A 23,667-nucleotide genomic window follows, 5' to 3' on the forward strand; every position below is an offset into this window, starting at 1 on the left:
ATCAAAGCTTAGAATGGTAACAATTCTAGGACACTGTATATTGAAATTGTCATAATCAGTCAATATGGTTATTTGAAGACATAAATTGTATCAAAATGCACTCTTTCAAACATCATATGTAAAGCATGCATTTTACCTTCAGTAACATAAATTAACCATAAACTGACAACTTTTTCTGTGAGAAAAATGCAACAAAATTTTTCTGAGATGTGTGGAAGCTCTGGCAAGGCAATGAGTTGATCACATTTGGCTTAGAACTAAACTTTGTTCAGCAGTATTGGATCATTTATTTTGCAGAATTGTCTTGTAGACTAATTGTGGCACTGAGGTCAAGGAAAGGAAATGGATTTTGAAAAAATGAGAGTGGAAGTGTCAACTAAAAGCCATTCTTTCATAGACCATATATATCAGGAACATAACTTACTTCCTTAGATTTCTACAACTATATTTTTTAAAGATTGAAAAATGACTAACATGGTTTTAATTGGTGTCAGGCAGTCTCAGGCAAGATACTCAAGGGAGTTTGTTTTATACTTTATCGGTCTTACTAGAAAATGTAGGGAATATTATTTTTTTAACATTTGAAAGTGGAGATTAATAGATAACCAAGTTCTTGAAATTTTGTGAAATTGTTATATAGTAGTAATCTGATTTTAGGTGGGGGACTGTTGTAGAGTTTTTCCTTTCTGTAGGATTAGTAGAAGGGATTATTTTTAAAGAAGCATATTTTATTCAAAAATCATTTTTAGTGTTTTCTAAAATTAAGAGTATTTCTATAAGTAGTTATTATCTGTCTTGGTCATTTAGAGTTGTTAACCTTCAGTGAGCAAATCAGACTTGAATTTAATTGATGACTTAAAACTATTCTTGTAACCAGTGGCATGTTATACTGTTTACATATAGTATGTGAGTTTATTTTAGGTAAGAAGCCTATAGGTTGAATTATATCTCAAATCAGAAAAATTGCATTCAAACCTATTTTTCTAAGGTATCGCAAACTCAAACAGCAGTGGGAGGTGAAAACTGAGGAGGCAGATTTATTACAAACCAAGCTCCAGCAAAGCTCGTATCACAAGCAACAAGAAGAATTAGATGCTCTTAAAAAAACCATTGGTAAGATAAAGAACTTCTGTGCTTAATCTATGTCTGGTAACCTTACTTTAGGCATTTAGATCTTTTTTATATATTTATTTGAATTATCTTTAATTTTTTTAAGATTTTTAGAGAGGGGAAGGGAGAGAGAAAGACAGGTTGAGAAACATCAATGTGTGATTGTCTCAAGTACCCCCTACTGGGGACCTGGCCCACAGCCCAGACATGTGCCCTGAGTGGGAATCGAACCGTCTGGTGCTCAGTCCATTAAGCCATACCAGCCAGGGCTGAATTATCTTTAATACTTATTCAGTTGTTACCTATTGTGATTACTTTATTGCCAAATTCTGCCCATTTGTAGCAGTACACATTTGCACCAGTGGTATATGAAAGTTCTCAATTTTCCAAATCTATTCCTTTTTAGACTTTTAAAATTCTCCAATCTGTTGTGAAGATATAGTTAATTAGCACTTCAATTTGCATTTCCCTGATTGCTGGTGAAGTTTGGGATATTTATTGTATGTTCCTTGGTTTCTGCTTTTGTGAATTTTCTTCTGCCCATTTCTCTCTTGAGTTGCTTATAGTTTGTTGTTGTCATATTCTGATTTCTTGTAAGTTATCTGCATTATTAATATCGTTGGCTTATGTACTTGTCTTTTAAATTTTTTAATTTATAGTATTTTGTTATACAGAAGTTTTTTTTATGTTTTTGATTCATTTATAGCTATCTCTTTGCCTAATTTTAAGAACCTATCTTACAGTTTTAATCAAAATTTAATTGTATATAGTAGTTTTAATTTTTCTTGTTCCTTAGGACAATATTCACACACCTATTTCCCCACAAATATTTTTACTTCTTTTCTTTTATAAAATAAAAAATTCACCCATTTTGTTCACCCTACACCCCCACTCCCTACCTCTTGCCATCTCTTTGGGTCTGTGAGCTCAGATATTTTGTAGTCATTGTTAAGATTCCACATATAAGTGAGATCAAATGGGATTTTTGTTTTGTTTTGTTTTGTTTTTACTTATTTCACCTAGCTTAATGCCCTCAAGGGCCATCCATATTGTCACAAACATCAAGATTTCCTTCCTTTTTATGGCTGAATAATATTCGCGTGCATGTGTGTGACATTTTCTTTCCTTTTTTTTTTTTAAGATTTATTTATTTTTAGAGAGAGGGAAAGGGGGGAGAAAGAAAGGGAAAGAAACATCAATGTGTGGCCACTTCCCATGTGCCCCCTACTGGGAACCCAGTCCACAACCCAGGCACATGCCCTGACCAGGAATTGAACTGGCGACCCCTGGTTCACAGGCCAGCATTCAATCCACTGAGCCACACCAGTCAGGGCAGAATGTGACATTTTCTTTATCCATTCATCCACAGTGGACAGTTAGGTTCTTCCCCACATCTTGTCTGTTGTGCATAATCCTGCAATAACAGGGTGAGGGGTTGCATATATCTTTTTGAGTTAGGGTTTTATTTTCAGCTAAAGACCCAGAAGAGGATTTTTTGAATCATTATGGTAATGCTATCTTTATCTTTCTGAGGAACCTCCATACTGTTGTCCATATTGACTGCACCAATGCACATTGCCAGCATAGTGCCAACGCTTCCTTGACAGCACTTGGTATTTCTTGCCTTTTTGATAATAGTCATTCTTAAAAGTGGACATGATATATCATGGTGGTTTTGATTTGAAGTTCCCTGATTAGTGATGATGACCATCTTTTCATGTAATGCTTGGCCATTGATGCCTTCTGTAGAAAATGTCTATTCAGAAGTTCTGCCCATTTTATTAATTGGATTGGGTTTTTTATTTTAAATTGTATGTTTTTTTATAGATTTTTGGTTATGAATCCCTTATCAGATATGGTTTGCAAGTATTTTCTCCCAGTTAGTAGGTTGTCTTTTATTTTGTTGATGGTTTTCTTTGCTCTGCAGAGGTATTTTAGTTTCATGTAGTCCTCAAAAATCAACCTTGATTTTTGCTTTTGTTGCATTGCTTTTGATGTCAAATGCAAAAATTCACAACCATGATCCCCGTTTTCTCCTGGGAGTTTTATGGTTTTAGATCTTATGTTTAAGTCTTCAATCAATTTTTGTGTGTGGTATAAGATAGCAGTCCCATTTCATTCTCCTGCATGTGGCAGTCCAGTTTTCCCAGCACCTTATTTTAAAGAAATTGTCCTTTCTCCTTATGTATTTTTGGCTTCTTTCTTGTAAATTAATTGACCATTTTTGTGTGTTAATTTCTGGGTTCCTTCTCCTGTTTCATTGAGCTATGTATGTGTTTTTATGCCAATACCATACTGTTTTGATCACTGTAGCTCTGTGGCATAGTTGGGATTCAGGGAGCATGATACCTCTTGTCTTTGTTTTCACTCTTAAGATGGCTTTGACTATTCATGGTTTTTTGTGGTTCCATACTAATTTTAGAATTACTCTAGTTCTGTGAAAAATGCCATTGGAATTTTGATAGAGATGGTATTGAATTTGTAGGTGACTTTGGTAGGTAGGTAGTAGTAATAACATCCTTGTAGTCTATGAGCATGGAATATTTTTCCACTTATTGGTATCTTTAATTTTATTAATGTCTTATAGTTTCATTGTGCAAGTCTTTTAGCTCCCTAGTTAAATTTATTCCTACATATTATTATTCTTTTGATTCAGTTGTAAATGGAATTGTTTTTAAATTTCTTTCTGATAGTTTATTAGTTTATAGGAAAGTTAACAGACTTTAGTATATTTATTGATTTTGTACTCTGCAACTCTACCTAATTCATTCTAGGTTGTTTGATAGAGTCTTTAGGAATCTCTATATATAGTATGTCATCTGTAATTAGTGACAGTTTTACTTCATTCTTTCCAATGTAGATGCCTTTTCTTTCTTTTTCTTGCCTAACTGATCCGGTCAAGATTTCCCATACTATGTTGAATAGTAATAGTGAGAGTGGGTACTCCGTTTTTGTCCCTGATCTTAGAGGAAAGCTTTCAGGTTTTTCACTGTTAATTATGATGTTAACTATGGGCTTGTCATATATGGCCTTTGTTATGTTGTGGTACATTCCCTTTACACACACTTTCTTGAGAGTTTTGTCATAAATGGATGTTGAATTTTGTCTGATACCTTTTCTGTACCATTGAGATATCATTTTTATCCTTCATTTTGTTAATGTGGTTATATCACATTGTTTTGCACATGTTGAACCATCCTTGCATCCCAGGGGAATGATCTTTGTATTGTTGAATTTGGTTTGCTTATCTTTTGTTGAGGATTTTTGCATTTATATTCATCAGAGATATTGGCCTATAATATTCATGTGGCATTCTTGTCTGGTTTTGGTATCAGGGTAACACTGGCCTCATAAAATGAACTTGGAAGAGTTTAGGAAGAACTAGCATTAATCCTGCTTTGAGTGTTCAGTAGAAGTCGTCAGTGAAGCCCTCTAGTACTGGACTTTCATTCTTTTATTGAGAGGTTTTGATTACTGATTCAGCCAATTACTAGTAATTTGTCCTTTGAGATTTTATATTTCTCCATGATTTAATTTCCTTAGGTTGTATAGGTTATCCAATTTGTTGACATAAAATTATTCATAGTAGTCTCTGATATTTTGTATTTATGTATTGGTTGTAACTTTTTTCTGATTTTGTAACTTTTTCTGATTTTATTTATTTCGAACCTTCCCTCTGTCTTTTATATGTGTGTGACTGTAGCTAACAGTTTGTCAGTTTTGTTTACCTTTTCAAAGAAGCAATTCTTAGTGTTATATTTCTGTTGTATTTTTAGTCTGTATTTATTTCCACTCTGATTTTTCTTATGTTCTTCCTTATACAAACTTTAGTCTTTGTTCTCTCTCGTAACTAGAGGAAAAGCGAGGTGTAAAGTGAAGTCTTTTTTTGAGATTTTTATTTGTTTCTTGATGTTGACATTTATCACTATGAACTTCCCTCTTAGAACTGCTTTTGCACATTCTATACATTTTGGTAGGTTGTATTTCCATTTTTCATTTGGTTCCAGTTTTGTGTTTTCTTGGGGGGGAATTCATCTTTTGATTTCTAGCACTGGTATTCTATAGCCAATGGTATAAGAAATTGTGCAATCATGGCATCCAAGGTTATATTTTATATTTGCACCTAGGTTCTATCACAGTGTGTCACTTGTGACAGTTACATACTCATTCTGTCTTACCTTTCCTTCTTCATAAATTTAGAGACAATATTTTTACTATGCTTCATCCTAGACATGTTCTTACAATATTTCTCTTTAATAAGAGTTCTTTGAATCAAAGTAAATGAATGAAGAACACAAAGTAAGCTCGCTTATGAAATTAATTATAAGCTTTTTGGCAACTAAAATGAAGGGAAAATATAATTGTCGTCTCGGTTCTGGTTTTAGGAACCGTACTAGTATATAAAAAAGATGGTCTGTAAACTTTTTAATAAATACTTTCAAAACCTTGTTAAAGTAGGTAAGTTTTATATTACTCACTTTCATGTGACTGGAAATAATTTCATCATTGATTTTCAGATAAATCAAATATGGCTCTTACAAGTGCAGGAGCTATGTTTCAATACATTATTTCTGGAATAAGGTTGGAACAGTTTTTTGGGTTTTTTTTTAAGTCTTAGCCTTTCCAGACCATTTCTTCTATTAAAAGTTGAATTTGTAAGCCATTATCTGTGACTGCTAATCGTTGGAGCACTTCATTTAACTATGTTTGTCTATTTTATGAACAGAGGAAAGTGAGGAGATCTTAAAAAATACCAAAGAAATTCAAAAAAAAGCAGAAGAAAAATATGAAGTACTGGAAAATAAAATGAAAAATGCAGAAGCTGAAAGAGAGAAAGAGCTCAAGGATGCTCAGAAAAAACTTGATTGTGCCAAAACAAAAGCAGATGCTTCCAGCAAGAAAATGAAAGAAAAACAACAGGTAATAACCTTTCTTGAAATGGAACTGATCTTTCAAGATCAATGCAGAGCTGAAGGTGGTATAGCACCATTGGTTGGCCTTATTTATCAGTATTCATCATGACTAAGTCTAAAACCAAGATGTGCTTTTTTTAGGAAATTAAATTATACGTCTTATAAGTCAAAGTATAGTCTTCTCTGAAAACCTTATAATTGAGTGTCATATAAGTGTGAATTGCATTGGCTTGCTAATTTTTGAGAAAGCACAAAGTTGCCTTTTGGTAAAGCTTCATTCTAAAGTGAACCAAAACTTACATTATGTGGTGGTGCTATGTCATATCAGAGATTTAATGTTGATATTTCTTTTGTTGATCATTTTTGTGAATGTATACTCTGAGAGAATGATGTAGGGCAAATCATGTTATATTTACAAAGTGCCATTTAATTGTAGACCTGTGGTATTTGATTATATCTTTTCGATAGTACCGAAGCTGGAAATTTAACCTAGATTTTCCTGTCTCCAGGGCCTGTGAATAACTGTTGCAATTTCACTTTTCTTCATAATTTGTTTTTTTAACCATCTTATGGTTTTGTAATTAAGTAGGTGCACAAATTATGTTCTAATGAACTAAAAGCTATATTAGGGAAGAAGAAAACTGAGAAACTAATTTTTGACATTGAATAATTGTTTAGAAAAAGCTTTAACTTCTACTTAATTTATCTATTATATAGAATTCTATATTGTTTTTCCCTATGGGAATAAAAGGATAAAGGAAATAGTTTATGCCTAGTTTTTGAACCCATAAACATTGTACATAGATTTATCATTTTTTTTAGGTATAGGGAAGTAAATAATACCTTCCTGATTCTGTGCAAATAGCATACATGGGTATTTGATAGTTGAGTAAGCTGTGGGTCTTACTTGCTTGAGATTCTTGCTAATATTGTTGATACGTATTTTTAGTAGTTAATAACCTGTTGAATGCCCAGATATTGTGTTTTTTCTAGGAAGTTGAAGCTATCACGCTGGAGCTGGAAGAACTCAAGAGAGAACATGCATCCTGTGAACAACAGCTTGAAGCTGTAAATGAAGCTATCAAATCCTATGAAGGTCAAATCGAAGTAATGGCAGCTGAGGTGGCCAAAAGTAAGGTAAGATTTACTTACCATACTGAAGAAATTGCTTTTAAGTTAATGTATTTATGTTCAACATTGAAACGTTGGCTAAAGATGTTTGATTTGAGAGGACTCATTCGCTTCACTCATTTCATGAAGAGAGACAAAGATAATGACTACCCATCCAGAAAGAGTCCTGCAATAATATTACTAATTATTTTAGTCCGAGTCTATTGAGATGACAAAAACTACACAGTAATTTTTTAAAAATCTATACTCGAGGATTTTCTTAATTGATTTTAGAGAGAAATAGGAGAGGGAGAAAGAAAGACAGGCATCAATTGGTTGCCTCCCATACATGCTTCAACCGGGGATTGAATCTGCAATCTAGGTGTGTACCCTGACCAGGAATCAAACCCTCAACTTTTTGGTGTACAGGAAGACCTCCAACCAACTGAGCCACTAGCCAGGGCTACACAGTAGTTTGCATGGGCAAATTTTAAATACAAGATTATTAACTATAATAGGAATTTGAAATGATATGGAATTGATCACTAACAGGTAAAGAAAACCTGAAAATAGGAACAGCAGATACAAGGAACAGCCATCACCTGTAGAGCTGGGGCAGTGCACCCATGGAAGAAACACATCTGGAAGAGAGCCCCATCCTACCGTCAGGGCTGAGAGCCAGATCCAGTGGAGGAGACGTGTGTGGCCCACTGGTGGCGAGGGTTGCTCTGCCAGGGGAAGCTGTCTGTAAACAAGTGCTACACGGACAGCACTTGCTGGGACGTAGCTTTCTTGGATGCCAGGCGAGACTGGCCATAGGGAGTGCCCAGCCTATGAGCATGCAGAAAAGGCCCCTCACTGGGGATGTCAGGGGAAGACTTGCAGGCTGCTAGCCCTTGCACATGACAAGCTTGTCCTTGAGAAACATCCTTGATTCACAGTGAATGGCTATTGTGTTGTCTGTTGTCATGTAAGGGAAAAGAGGTCAGTGCCCCTGACTAAATGGTCAGACATTGCTTGTTTTAAAAATCTTTGCAGCACACTGTTTGAAAATCATTTTTAGGTAAATGCTATGGTATATTCTTCTGCAAAAGCCCTCTAATGACACAAATTAAACAGTATTGGGAAATTAAGGTTGTCTTCCTTCTTTGTTTTCTATCACCTAAATACAGTTGAGGTGTTTTGTTTATTTTTAGGCATTTGTGTGAGTTCTTTTAAGATCTAGGATGAAGCACTGAGTTTGGGGGGTGGGTAGCACGCATTGGTGGTAGACTAAATTCCAGTTGTAATGACCACTTTGGAGATTGAATAGCTTCACCTTGTGAAGTATGGGGACAGAAGTCAGACCAGGAAGTTTTTCTTTGTGCCACAGATCTATTTCTTCAAAAAGTTTCTCTTCCATTTCTGTTTTGACCCCGGGGCTAGAAGCAAACACAGTGCCCTTCTGTTGCCACTGGTACAGTTTACATGGCTTACATCTGCAGAAGGGCAGAGGAGCCAGTCCCAGCCTACTTTCTACCCCTGTTCCTGGCCCCTCCCGATAAATGTCATTTGGGAGTCGATCAAATTATCTTATTAGCTACCCAGAAATGCCACTTTTCTGAGAGACCTCACAGATCAGATTTCAGTACTCTCTTCTGCCCCCATTAATCCCAACTGCAGTAATTCAGCAAAACGCGGTTGCCTCCAGCATGATCCCTGCATCCCCTCTCTTGTTTTTCTTTCTACTGGAAATCCCAGCTTTCTCCTATGTATAAAATTCATTAGTCACTTTAATGGGGATATAAATTATAGAGGGTTGGATGACCATTTGCCTGTAAACTAAAAATATCTCCATATTACCTTGCTCTATATATATATATATCGTCTCCTAATTATTTGTTTCAGGAATCATTAAATAAAGCTCAAGAAGAGATGACCAAGCAAAAAGAAGTGATAACAGCCCAAGACAATGTAATTAAAGCTAAATATGCAGAAGTAGCGAAGCACAAGGAACAAAACAATGACTCTCAGCTTAAAATTAAGGAACTGGACCACAACATCAGCAAACATAAAAGGGAAGCAGAAGATGCTGCTGCAAAGGCATGTTTGTGTTCACTTTTTCCCTTAAGAAAATTTTGGCTTCTGGGTTAGTGAAATATTCCAGTAAAGTAGATGAAAAATTAAGTATAAATGGCAGAACTACTACATAACATAATTTTGAACTTTTACAGCTATGTTAACTGCTTTTCACAAATGCTCATTTTCACCAAATGTCACAAATGTTTCATTTTTGAATTTATCTCCATCTGCAAGATGTTGTTACCACATACTTAGTGGTCTCTCATGGAAGTGGCTTTTTCCCCCAATGTTCACAGAACTATTACTAATATATTAGTAGTAATAATATATATTTTTTACCGTATTTCAACTTGAACTTAAAGACTCGCAGAAATATGTATACAGGCAACTTCTAAACTTAATATGCTTCTGGATGTGAATGTCCTTCCTAAGTATCAGTATAATAATTTTTGTACCCTCATCTGAAATTTTTACCAAGCAGTTATCTTTTTGAGATTATCTCAAAGAATTTTTAGTCACTCTTAAAGCTCCTTCCTTTTGTGTATCATAGTGTCTTTAGTACTTTAAGGAAAATACATGCTTTTGGAGAAATTTATTGCTTGGTTAAGAGGCTGCACCCTTGTAGTCTCAATAATTTATCCATTATGTTTTCTTATGGGTATGTAACAGTTTGGTGCCTTTTAAATCTTTTTTAGCATCACAAAAGCACAATAGATTTAACCTCAAAAAGATCACAGCATACAAAATAGTCTCCACACCCCCTGAAAGAGGGGAGACCATGTTTATGTTCATTACTTGTCCATAAAAAATGTTTTTTAAACCATTGTACTGTTTTAATATTTTATTAGTATTTATTTATCATTAGCTGATTTGGTAATTAATAATAGTATTGTGATTGCCAGGGGATTTTATTTACAGTTAAGGGGACAAAGGGTTGTGGAAGTAGAACTGTTAAAATGTCAAGGATTCTGTGAAATAAGTGGTTTATCGAATATTTATCACAAACTAGTTTCCAATACTATGCCAGGCACTGGGGATACACAGATGAGCTGCGTGTAAACAGAATGCCTTCAGTGAGTCTAAGTATCAGCAAGGAAGGCAGACTGTAATTGTCTTACTTTGGAACCTAGGGGTGAGGCCATAACCAGGACATTAATAAGGATAAACAAACTGATACGTAGTAGTTTCTACCAGTCAGAACCAACATTACACAATTCTAGTAGAAGAAAGCCTTCCTTAAGCACTGCAATTCAACATTTTTAATTGGTTATATGAAGAAGTGTTTTACTGTGTCTGGTCAAAACAGAGCAACGGTAATGGAATGAACATTTAGGACAGTTTTTCACTTAGAATATAATTCTGAGAAGAGTTATTAGATATCAGTCAGGAATAGGTTTCCATGATCTTACCAAATCTGTGACTTTAGTGTTTCTGTAAGAATTTTAATTTTCACAACTTTTTTTTTCTTTTTTTTTTTTTAAGCAATGAGGGAATTGAGTAAAATTTGAAGAAGCCTCATGTGACTTATATTTCATTGTAAAAATTTCTGAGTTGGCTTTCTTCTAATACTTAAGTAATAGGAAGATATTTTTCTGTATAATCTCTTATTTCTTGAGCCCATGCTCCAGCTAAAAATATTCATACTTAACTATATATGCTCACTGTCAATAGTGAACTTCATTTTTTTTCAAATGAGCTATTACGAGGTTTTCCTCTAAAGTATTTTATTTAAAATTTGTAAATATTTAAGAAACTTGTTTTTTAAATGTAACTTTATAAGCAATGATAGATCCTTCTGTTATCATATGTGGCTAGGTATCCAAAATGTTGAAAGATTATGACTGGATTAATGCAGAAAAACACCTGTTTGGGCTACCCAATAGCGCCTATGATTTCAAAACTAACAACCCAAAAGAAGCTGGTCAGAGACTTCAGAAGTTGCAAGAAATGAAGGAGAAACTAGGAAGAAATGTCAACATGAGAGCTATGAACGTACTGACAGAGGCGGAAGAGCGGGTGAGTCGTTTTCCTGCGGCTCTGGGCCCGTGAGAAGGTCAGGTGCATTGATGGCTCTGTATAACCTCTGAGATGGTAATTAGGGTCAACCTTTTGCTTGATGTCCTTGGTACTTGCTTTCTTTTTCCTTTTCTTCCATTCCAGTTCTTTGATTTCTGATTTCATTCTTTTTGTATCATCAGTTGTTTGTATGTGCTGTTGTGCCTTGAATGACTTTTCTGCTGGCTTTGCCCTTTATCATAAATCTGTTCTACTCTTATCCTATTCTTGGTATAAATAAAAATAGTACTTTCTGATCATCTTAACACCTCACATTGCTAGCATTTGTTTCGCTTACCTTGAAAGGCTATGAAAAATTAGGTACACTGCCTCCTCACCAGTCACTCCACAACTACCGTCTTCCTTTAGCTCCCGTGTAAACTGGCAGCGTCAGTTTAATCTAAGCAGTCCTTAAAATTGTTACCTACATAACTGCTGTTTTACCAGCAGCATCTTCTGTTTTAATGCCCAAAGTTACCTGATAAGGTTATCCATATACCCTACCCTGAGAAAATTTTTAGTCTGCCATGTCACTAGAAAAATCCAGAGGGGAGGGCAGTTCCTATCCTTGACAGCCCCATAAAAATTAGCCATCTGTGTAATTTTATATTATGCCCTATATGTTTCATTCTGCAAAATTCTGTTTGAATTTGCATGATAGAATTAATGAGGGCTCTATAAAAGTGAGACTTTATGATAAGCTCAATTTTAAGAAATTTTGCTGTGATTTTTTTTAACTGTTATGGACATTAGTATCCACAAAGAATCTATATTATTTGGTTAGATACCAAACAGGCTAACAATGTATGTGTTGTGATCTCTCTATAAAATGTTCTTGCTGGTTTTCATTTATCCATTAAAGCTTTGCAATATATAGGATACTTGGGGAAGTAAATCATTGGCCCAAATTTGAGCTGCAGAACATCGGGAAACTTGTTCTTTTAGTTGTTTGCTTTTATAGTAGATAATGGTAACTGTTAAAATCTTTTTTTAGGCAGTTTACTAACTTCCATCTCTCTACCAAAGAGAAAAGCTCTGTTACTGATAAGTAGATGGCCTTTTGTTTGTTTTTCTGCTGTATTTTGTGTCTGTACACCTAAGAAACTACTACATGGATTAATGCAAGGAATGAGATAAAAATGTGGAGAACAGGTTTTAGGAGCCTGGCCGTAAGGAAGAGGACAGCAAGGAAGCTAGCAGGACTGGCTGGAGTTTTTAAGGGAGAGAGTTTGAGGCCTTGAAATGTGATTTTGGGGGAAAACCAGTTAAGAGAATTTTTTAGGGAGTTCTGCTGCTTGTGGTATGGTTACCCCTCTGCAGCCTCCCTCAGTTTGTTTCCAGAAAATGTCTACATTGACTAGTAAAGGTCACTGTGAAGGTGTGATGTTGGAGCTAAAACTTGAGTCACTAAGTGAGAGGTCAGATACAGATGAAGAGTGCTCAGGAAGAGAGAACAGTGCACAGACCCGGAGGCTACAGTGAGTTGATGATGTTCAAGGAACTGAAAAAGACCAAATGGCTGCAGTGTGGAGAGGAGTGTGATACCCAGATTCAGAGAGATAGATAAAGGCCAGATTATGTAGTATTTGTACATTGTGGCCAAGAATTGAAATTGTCACTGCTAAGACTAACTAACCTTAAGCATGCAGAGCTACTTTTGAGTTTACATATGATACATTTTTCATTGTGTCTTGGCTGCTAGGAAGACAAGGGAATATTAGTGGAGTCAAAATATTATAGGAGCTTGTCCTACAATTTCTCAGTTATAATTGAATTTTATATACTGATAAATTTCCTTTCCTCATGATTGGTGTACATTATAGCTGTCAGTACAGTATATCTTTTGGGTAAGTAAGAGTGTACATAATGTAAATAAAATAATGCCTTTTATTCCTGACTGAATTCTATAATATAAGAACAACTTCTAATTTTTCTAATTAAGTATGCTTTTTATCTTTCCAGTATAATGACTTGATGAAGAAGAAGAGAATTGTAGAAAATGACAAATCCAAAATACTCGCAACTATAGAAGACCTTGACCAGAAGAAGAACCAAGCCCTAAATATTGCTTGGCAAAAGGTATTTGAACCAAAACTAGTATCATTTATTCTGTGTGAGGCAAAGATGAAGAATACTGGTGACAGGTTTTATGTAAGATGAATTGGAGATGACTGGTTTATGTTTGAAAGGGCCTCATGCGTTTTGTCCTTCTGGGCCTGGCTGCTACTGATTTGCAGAGGGAGGTTTGTGTCACTCCATCATACTCTGTCTGTCTCTTCTCTGGTTCTATATTTGAAAGAAACCTTAAGATACTCTCTGCTCACCCTGTGCTTGAAACTGGAAGCAGTATTACTTTCACATTGGGAAATCTCTGATTATTGGAAAAGTTCTCCCAAGAATCCCTTCAGTTCTAACCTCCATGGTTTCTCTTGCCCAGACTCACAGAGGTCAAGTATTAATTTTAAGAATGTTTTTATGGCAAAGTTGGCATTTTTTACCACTTAAAAAATTTTGAATTTAATTTCATAATTCTTAAATGTTATGCATTATGTAGGTTTTTAACAAAGCATTTTTGTACACATTGTATTAAGTATATTAGTTAACACATTAAACAGTTTCTTTGTTAATTTACATGAATTATCTTAAAACTATTCCATTACTTTGATAGTTATTCCTATTTTATACATGAAGAAACCAAAGCTTATAAAAATGAAATAGCCTAAGATTAAAAACTGGGATTCTTTTTTCCTAAATTAGTACCAAAGTTAAAAAAACTGCCTTTTGTTACTAACTGTTATCACCCTTTTGTTTAAGAATTGGGCAATAAACAAGGAAGTATTGTTTTTTACTGGACTCTTTTTTTTTTTAATCTCAGTTACCATTTTTGTTTTGTTTTATGACAACTTTGGATGATTTCAAGCTTCTAATTAGTTCTAATTTCCTGGCTGTATATATTTGTCTCCTTTAGAATAATTCCTTAACCTATTTTTCTATGTCTACCATAGCAAAAAACACTTTTTCATTAAATTCTGAGCATAGTTACCATGCTGTTTGGTACTTGAACAATCCTATGCTTTTAGAATTTAACTGGGCACCATTCCTCTTTTTTTCTTAATTCTATTGGAACTTTATTTTCAATTATGGCAGCACAGTTAACCCCTTCCAGTCAGTTTTCAGGGTTCCCCATGTCTCATCTGTCTGTCTTTTTAAAAATGCATGCAAAAAGTTGGTCCCATTGGTGTACATCGTGTGGATTTAACACTGGACCTACAAGGTTTTGTCTCTTGTTTCTTGTTTTCCCTGTGGTTCGTGGGTTAATGGTTAGAATAAATTTATCCTTCATACTGAGTGCTTATGTCATTCACTATTCCCATTAATTTTTTCATTTAATCCTCACAGGAACCTAATGAGGTAGGCATTGTTGTCAGCATTATGTACTCCTTCTGGCCATAAGCATGCTTCATTCACAAAGCCAGAGTATTTTAGGCACTGGTTGTGTTTTTCCTTTTTCGCCTAATTGGGTTTTTAAAATTGATTGCATTGTATCTCTCTATACCTACCCATGAATACAGTTTATTTTCTATCTAGGACAAGGTATATTCTTTGCTGTCCATTAACTGATAAGTTAGTTTCTCTTTCTTCCTTCAAAAGACTTATATATGGGGTCCATGGCCATGTTTAGGGCTTAGTGGCATTTTACTGTCTTAGTTCTGAACTGCCTCTCTCTTGCCTGGCCAAAATATTAAGAATCTAGATGTTTATAAGTACTGTGCTACCTCCCAGCTCTCCCAAAAGAGACCGTTGTTGTCTCCCCATTTGGCTGAACCTTGCCTACCTCTGAAACTTTATCCCAGATAAAACTAGAGCCTGCGTCCCCTGTGGGATAATTACTTAGCGTGTGTACAGTGCTCTGAAAATATGTATTCCTTAGTAAATTTATATTCCAGAAAACTGATGATGTCTAGGAGAGTTCTTTTTTACTAAACATGCTCATAAAAAGTATATCTGCCTTGAATTTTGTACTTGAATTTGGAGATTTTCCTAGAGAACGGGGCTGTCCAAGCCCTGTGGCTGTGTGGTGTGTTGCATATATGCTCTCATTTATCTGCTGAACTCGGAGGTTATTAGTCGTGTCTTTGAGAACAGATGGCCAAATTCTCACATCATTAAGTGTATATGCACAAAACTCACCCAATTAAAAGCTATACTATTGGCCCTAAATCTCTAATCTCCTAGGCCAAACAGCTTCTTTAGCCTTTTCTCTTGGGGTCCAATTCTGTTCCTGTACCTTGACACCTCAACTTTTTTGGCAATGAGAAGAGGCATAAAAAGAATCATTCCACACCTTGAACAGACCTGGTTGTGTGGTTTTATGCTTCTTTTTCTCCAGGGCCACCTGATCATCCTAGGCTTTTTAAGGTTAGTTGATAATGACAGGCCCATCTTAACCATACCAGTCAACAGAAAACAAGTTTTGTAAGAGAACGTTTTGTGACAAAAAGTTTTTTTGTTTTTGCTTCTCTAACCAAAAATTCAGTATTCTATATTGTACAATTATGTGTCTTTGAGTATTCCTACATTATGGCCTCCAAAACTTCAAGCTAGAGTTGAGGTATAGCCTCTAGTTCCCTTTGGAAGTTGGAGCAGAGCTCAGTGAACTATTTCTGTAAAGGGATAAGTAATTTTGTTGCTGTCGTTTTCCCAGCCAAATAGTCTTTGTGACAACTACTGGACTGTTGTTTTAGTGCTTGCAGCCATAGAAAATACATAAATGTGATTTCTAGATTTGTCACAGGGGCCATAACTTGACAACCCCTGAGGTAAAGTAACAAACAAAAAAATACACTGTTGGGTTGCATATACACATGTCAAAATTTGATACTTTAGAAAACCTTTAACATGATTTTTTTACCCAGGTGAACAAGGACTTTGGGTCTATTTTTTCTACTCTTTTGCCTGGTGCTAATGCTATGCTTGCACCACCAGAGAAGCAAACTGTATTGGATGGTCTGGAGTTCAAGGTTGCTTTAGGAAATACTTGGAAAGAAAACCTAACTGAACTTAGTGGCGGTCAGAGGTGAGTAATCTCTTAGCTATATTATAATTATGAATTCCTCTTATTTTATTGTAGTTCCAAATTCCTCTTATTTTATTATAATCCATCATCTCCGTGCCTATCAATTTTATGCCAGTTTTGCATTGCTTATCTTTCTCTGCATATAGAATTTCAGGAGCCTAATATTTAAGACTACACATTTCAACTAGAACATTTTATTAAAATAATAGGCGACAAAGGAAATGTAAGGATAATTAACTAGAAAACTGGATAAAATATATGAAAAATGGTTATTTTCAGGCACTGGAAAAAGAGTGGCCCAGGAGGGTAGACCTGAGAGAAAGGGAACACCAGTGCTGCGAGCCCAGAGTTTGCCCTGCTTTCCTCCTGGCAGCCGTGTCTGGGATGCAGATGGAGCGGGACCCCACACAGTGCCCTGCAGTACCACCAAATTAGGGAACAGACATTAGCGTTTGGGAGACTCTGGGGAACCATACCGTAGAATTATTTGTATTCTTGTATTCTTGTTGTGTTATTCCTGAAGTGAAAGCTGCTATAGATAGACCTTAGCAAAGTTCATTGCAGGCCTTGAAGAATATAGCTAATTTGCATGTAACTTAATTGTTTCATGGAACAAAGCCCAACACTCTTTACAGAAAGACATCAAAACCCAGTCTCTGAACAACATAGTAATGTATCTGCCATCTAATAAAAATTACTAGATAGAAATCAGGAAAATATGACTCATACCCTACAGAAAAATCAGTCAATGCAAACAGACCTACAAATGATAGGTGATAAAATTAGCATATAAGGAAGGTAAAAGAGTTACATTAACTATTTCCAAGAATTAAAAGAAAAAAATGTGATGAGAGAAATGGAAACTTTTAAAGAAGTATCAAGTGGAACTTCTAAATAGAAAAATATAAAGCCCTGGCTGGCATAGCTCAGTGGATTGAGTGCGGGCTGCGAACCAAAGCATCGCAGGTTTGATTCCCAGTCAGGGCACATGCCTGGGTTGCAGGCCATGGCCCCCAGCAACTGCATATTGATGTTTTTCTCTCTCTTTCTCCCTCCCTTCCCTCTCTAAAAATAAATAAATAAAATCTTTAAAATATATATATATATAACTAAAAGGAAAAGTTCATTGCATGAAATTAACAATGAATCAGACAATGTAAAAGAAACAGGAGTGAATTTGAATACAGAGTCTACTCAAGCTGAACTGAGAAACAGAGAACACGAAAAACAGAGCTTCAGTGACCTGTGAGATATTAAGCCATCCAACATACATGTAATTAGAGTTCCACAAGGAGAGAAAGAGGCAAAACAGAAAAGTACTTGAAGAAATAATGGTCCTGAATTGTCCAGGTTTCATGAGTTCTATAAACCTACAGTCTTGATTTCTGTTAACTTCAGGTAAAATAAACACCTCACATGCATAGAATAATATAGCAAGGCATGTCATAGATTGTACAGTTGCTATGGTTATATATGCCAGTGATTAGAAGGCAAACCTTTAAAGCAGCCAGAGGTAAGAAGGCATATTACAGTGCCAAGGAACAAAGGTGAGAATAACTTTAGACTTTTTCAAAAACTGTGCAAGCCAGAACTCTGGAACAACATCAGAATTCTATGTCAAATAGAAATAGTCTTCCAATTGAAGGCACTAGAATTATATTTTTCAGAAAAACAAAAGCTGTAAGAATTTGATCCAAGTAGAACTATACAGGTAAAGGAAAATGGTACCAGATACAATATGAAACCTACATAAAAGAATGAATGAAGAGCATTGGAAATAGCATGTTCTGGTGCTCAGGGAAGTTTCTCCCAGCCTTTACTCAGTGATTTAGACAGTCAGCTTACCAAAGAAACGTAAAAGGTCATGTGACCTCACTCCCTACCTGCAGAGAACCAAGTAAGTAAAACCTCATAAGAAAAATTTGTGAATATTTACATAATTTAAGATGGTTATTAATTTTTTCCTGTGCTCCATAATGCCATCATGGTCCTCTTCTCTTACGTTCGTAGGAAATACTAAGACCTGTTAGTTTCCTTTATGAAATCCTTGTCATTTTTATAAGTAGAATACCAGTAATATCAATCCACCCTGTAATTTTCATTATTGATAAAATTCCTTAATATTTTGAGTTTCTGCTTCCTGTCAGCCAAAATTGAATTCCAGTTTAGACCCCAATATCTAAAGAACTGTTTTTGCCAGAGTCTTAGAAAATGTTTTAAGGAAAATAGAACAAAAATTAATTTTGTTATTGGGACCTAAAAATTATTTCCATAATTAAGGTGATATGAAATTATTTGTACTTATACTATTATCCCGCAAAGTAGTTTAACTCTTGATGAGGAATTTTTCTTTTATTTTCTGAATGGAAAATTTAAAGCTCAGTGGCCAGAGAAAGCCAATGAGAAATAATATTAGGTTGCATGAATAACCTCAGCTACATATTTTAGTTTTCTAGTTGATTATCCTTACATTTCCTTTGTTGCCTATTATTTTAAGCAAACTTTCTAACTAAAATATGTAATCTTACATATTGGGCTTCTTAAATTCTATATGCATAAAGTAGAGGCAAATTTAAGTCTCACTGTTGTTTTTTATTGTATCATCTCATTCATTTCCGCTGCTGGATGTTTTGTTTCCGCCTCCGTAGACACCCTCTACAGTGCACACATTTCCTTTTACCCCACTGACCTGTTTCTTAATAAACCCCTATCAGTGTGCAGTGAGCATCAGGGTGACAGCTCACTCTAGTGCTGCACGCAGGCACTACAGAGTGTTACAAATGTTTGTGATTTTTATTCTCATGTTGAATAATTGTAAGTATTTTGTACTAAAATAAACAAGGCTTTCTTATAAAATATGCTTAAGAAATAACGTTACAAAAATTACTATGATTCTTCATACCAGAACCATTTGTGGGGGGAGGTTAGCTAGAAGAGAACTTGAAATGAGATGCAGATCTGAGTGGGCATAAGAACAAATTTTAAATAAGGTGTGTGAGTGTTCTCCAGAGACAAAGAACCTGTAGGGGTTTTTATGTAATATATGTGAAGAGATTTATTACAAGGAATTAGCTCATTTTATCGTGGAGGCTGAGAATTCCCACAGTTTGGTGTCTGCAAACTAGAGACCCAGGAAAGCAAGTGGTATAGGGCAGTCAGATGGTGAAGACCTGAGAGCCAGGAGCACTGAGAGCAGAATATTCAAGTCCCAACTCAAGTAATCAGGCAGGAAGGGAAGAATTCTTTCCTCTACCTGTTTCAGTACTCAGGCCCTCGGCAGCTTGAATGCTGTCCGCCCACACCGGGGTGGGCATACTGCTTTACTGAGTTGCAGTGGGAATGCTATATTCATCTAAACACACCCACACAGACACGCCCAGTAGTAACGTTCAGCCAGACATCTGGGCACCCTGTGATTCAATCAAGTTGATGCAGAATTAACCATCACAAAAGGACTGCTTAAACTTCGGGCAGTGAGAAATATTTAGAGTAACAGGCCATACTCTATTCAACTTACTTGATTGGTGCCATTAAAAAAAAGGATAGAGTATGTGTGTGCAAGAAGATGCATACATATGAAAGTTCGAAAGAGGCACCTAACGGCATAGCATCTAACACAATTATGGAAGGAAAGAAACTTAACACTAAAATGTTTTCTTAAGGACAGGTGCCAAATACAACATCCTGATTATTTGGAGGGAAGGATATAAACCTGTTCTATTCAAAATAGAACTCATTGAAGAGGAAAAATGAAAGGCAGAAATAAAACACATTTTAGTACAAGTGTTGCAGTTTGAAACTTAAGGTTCCTTTTTCTGTGGCTGTTTCTTAGCTAAATCTGCGCTCTCCATCATAATGATAACAAGAGAGCAGGTTTGCTTTGGTGTTTTGATACATGGTAAAATCGAGTTTTGACAGCTTTTTCCTGACCTTCTTTTCTTAGGTCTTTAGTAGCTTTGTCATTAATATTGTCCATGCTCCTCTTCAAACCTGCTCCAATTTACATTCTGGACGAGGTGGATGCAGCCTTGGATCTTTCTCATACTCAGAATATCGGACAGATGTTGAGGACTCATTTCACACATTCTCAGGTAAGCACCAGAAAGAACATCTTTTTTTTTTTTTCAAGTTTTAAAAATGTCTCAGTAGTAATACTTGTTTTCCTAAAACCATTCGTTGTACTGGCCATTATTAAGATATTTAAGATTGAGGAATACTAAAGGTTTGTGTATTTCTTTAAATATATATTAACATTCAAATGGGTTTAGAACAAAAAAGGATTTGGTCTCATATTATAGAAAAAGCCAGACATTACAGTTGTTTGTAGTGTGAGGAGAATGTAATACTTCTGTACCATAATTTGGGATTAATTTAGGGCTAAATGTAATTACTTTTCTAGCTAGCTGCCAGAGACACACAGTCAAAACAGGAATGGTTCAGGATACACCTGTGTGTCAGAACATCATGTGGCCCCTGCTGGGGTACTTGTCATTTATTTCTCCTGGCTAGAGAGCAGAGAAAGCCCCATTAGGCTAAGAACAGTTTGTTTTATTGAACTGGGACCACCAAACACAGTTTATAGGTAATGCATTGCACAACTCTTGAAGGGCTTTACTTATCATAGTTATCATAGATTGTGTATTTCTTAACGGCAGTTTTATTTTAGCATACAACAGTGAAGTGGCACCTATTCTTAATTACACAAGTACAAATATTCCGATGGAACTAGTGGTGATGCCATAAGAACTTGAAGCCTTGATATTAGAATATCACAGAGAAAAAGATTTCCCTGGGGCATTGAGAGGTAGCAAAAAAAGTTGCCAGGTACAGAAGATAGCAACAAGCCGTCAGCCAACAGGAAATAGTAAACTTGGGTAATGAAGCATTCAAGATAAAATTAAGAGACTCCTAAAACCGAATATGGAAAACTAGAATTAACTTAGGTGTCTGATGTAACTAGTTGTTATCCACATTTGAGGATGTGTGTTTGCTTGGAACTAGGCACTTGAAGAAAAATCAAAAATCTAAATATCTCCAAACAATTCTTTAACCCCATTATTTTGAAAAGTGAACTTCTTCAAGGATTACAGAAATTATTTTTATGCTTTTTTTTCCCCTTTTCCCTTAAGTTCATTGTGGTGTCCCTGAAGGAAGGTATGTTCAACAATGCAAACGTCCTTTTCAAAACCAAGTTTGTGGATGGTGTTTCTACAGTAACCAGATCTACTCAGTGTCAAAATGGAAAGGTTCCGAGGGAAGCCAAGTCCAAGGCAAAAGAGCCCAAATGATCACATGTGGAAGTTAAAAGTATGAATTTACTCCTTCACCCTGACCTGTTTTTTAAACATAAACTTTTTAAAGAAATTGGGATTTATTTAATTTGTTTATATAAAGATTTAATGTTATTTTGTTACTTAATCCATATTTCTCTATATCACTTTTAAATGAACATGGTTCCTCTTTTTAAAATAAGTGTAACTGTGGCCCAATTACTGTGATGGTGATTTTGTGCATGTCATCAATTCTTTTCCTTACGAAACTCTTTTATACAATATATTAGGGAGCCTGAGATACCTGGTTGGTGGGAAGTTCTTTTTGTAAAAGCAAAAATACAAAGAAACAGGTGAAATTAGATTACAGGATAAAGATAGCCGACAATCAGCTTTTAGTTTAATTCCTAAAATAATGTCAATGTGTTTTCAATGGCTAATGAAGTCACTCAGGTAAGGAAGATGTATGAAGCAAGGAGCTGGGCCGACAAAGAGAACACAGAGAAAGGGTATTAAGCCTGTTCTGAGCTGTTTGTGGTTAGTTCTCTGTGGATGTTAGATCCCTGCTTTAGCCTCAAATGACAGACTCTTTCAAGATTTATTTCCCATTTTATGATGTTTGAATATCATGTTTCTATATGCTTAGTAATCTGCATTTGCACATTTTTAAAAAATCGTTATGAATATTTCAGTAGACACTTAAGAAAAGGTGTGTTGCATGCTGCTCTCTGGTGCAAGTTTACCTGATGTCTGCCAGTATTTTCAGAGATTTTTGTCAGCCTTTTCATAATCCAGTCAGTAACAATTTATTGGTGAGTGAGAAAGGAGGAGACAACAGATCTCTTTTCTTTAGTCTGATATGTGTGTAAGTAAATTAAATTCATCTCTTCTACCAGTAGGGCTCAAAATTTGATGATTATTGTATTTCTTAGTGTCTTCAGCTTTCCAGTTTAAAAGGATGATGTTTCTTTAAGATCTCAAAAGATTGCGTAGTATCTATAGGTGTATCACCAGTGCCTCCAAACTCTAAATCTTGAAAGCTCTGACATGTGCCAGTCTCATCTTGGGTATGTTTCTGTATGTTTTATATGCATATCCCTTCTTCAGACTTCAGTTTTAGCTCCTTTGTGTTATCCTTTCCCTGACATATGCTCATACTGCTTGGCCCTGGGTTTAACATTTCTTACTTTCCGTCCTCATACATATGTGAGGCTGTCAGAGAACACCCAGGTAACTGATATCATTGGATACATTGGAAAGGTCTGTGCCTGGAATCAGTTCTGACTACTGTGGGAGGCCAGGGGGCAAAGCTATAAATGCTGAGTTATAGGAAGCTCAGTATCAATAGAACAGACGTACGAAGGTTTTTCTTTTCTTTCAAGTGTATTGTAAATTGTTTGCAAAAAACAGCTTTGTCAATTTACATTGTCACCAATCTAGTATACCTGTTGACCACAATTTAGCACAGGTGTTAATACTTGTAATGTACTAGTTATAAAATGTTACTTCACTGTTTTGTTAATTACCACTGTGTAAATAACTTGTGGGGTGATTATTTTGCCATAGGTGTGAATTTTCCTCTGCTAACACATTTTCTATGTGTCTGCTTTCATAATTCTTGTCTCATAAATTTGCTCTTTGATGGAAATTCTCAAACATTAAAGTTTTGTGAGTAATGTTGTTGTTCTTTGATTAGAGGGAAAACATTCAGTGGGATGGAAATATGGATTCCACGCATCTGCAGTAATATGAGTAACATCTGTTGAGCTCTTTCTGTACATCAGACACTGTTCTCACATGCACATGTTTTCACATGTAGTCCATTAATGACCCAGTGAGGCGAGTAGTGTTATCGTCAGCATTGTACAATTGAGGAAACCGAATGGAGCAGAGAAGTTAAGAAACTTGCCCGTGGTGATAATACAGAGCCCAGTGGCAGAGCCCAGGTACGGATGTCGGCAGCTGGTCTCCAGAACCCGTGATAGGCGACCTCTCTGACAGCGAACACTTGTCGATCTATTGTACATAATAAGTTTGAGAGATGCTTAGATGAGCAGTATGCACACGTGAA

The 23,667-nt window shown here is 35.6% G+C and overlaps 1 protein-coding gene across 2 annotated transcripts in view; it reads left to right on the forward strand.

Moving 5' to 3' along the window:
* SMC2 (structural maintenance of chromosomes 2) overlaps positions 1-23,272 on the forward strand; it is a 48,904-nt gene extending 25,632 nt beyond the window's left edge. For both annotated transcript variants that reach the window (XM_045840582.1, XM_045840583.1), the window contains 9 exons: positions 989-1,113; positions 5,837-6,030; positions 7,017-7,160; positions 9,021-9,215; positions 11,010-11,210; positions 13,212-13,328; positions 16,166-16,326; positions 20,270-20,417; positions 21,456-23,272. In XM_045840582.1, the coding sequence (XP_045696538.1) occupies positions 989-1,113; positions 5,837-6,030; positions 7,017-7,160; positions 9,021-9,215; positions 11,010-11,210; positions 13,212-13,328; positions 16,166-16,326; positions 20,270-20,417; positions 21,456-21,614 (1,444 nt within the window). In that variant the 3' untranslated portion in view covers positions 21,615-23,272. The remainder of the gene's footprint in view (positions 1-988; positions 1,114-5,836; positions 6,031-7,016; positions 7,161-9,020; positions 9,216-11,009; positions 11,211-13,211; positions 13,329-16,165; positions 16,327-20,269; positions 20,418-21,455) is intronic.
* Positions 23,273-23,667: the final 395 nt, after the last annotated feature.

Source organism: Phyllostomus hastatus, unplaced genomic scaffold, assembly GCF_019186645.2.
Source record: "Phyllostomus hastatus isolate PE091 unplaced genomic scaffold, TTU_PhHast_1.1 phas_contig_34, whole genome shotgun sequence".
Classification (NCBI taxonomy): domain Eukaryota; kingdom Metazoa; phylum Chordata; class Mammalia; order Chiroptera; family Phyllostomidae; genus Phyllostomus; species Phyllostomus hastatus.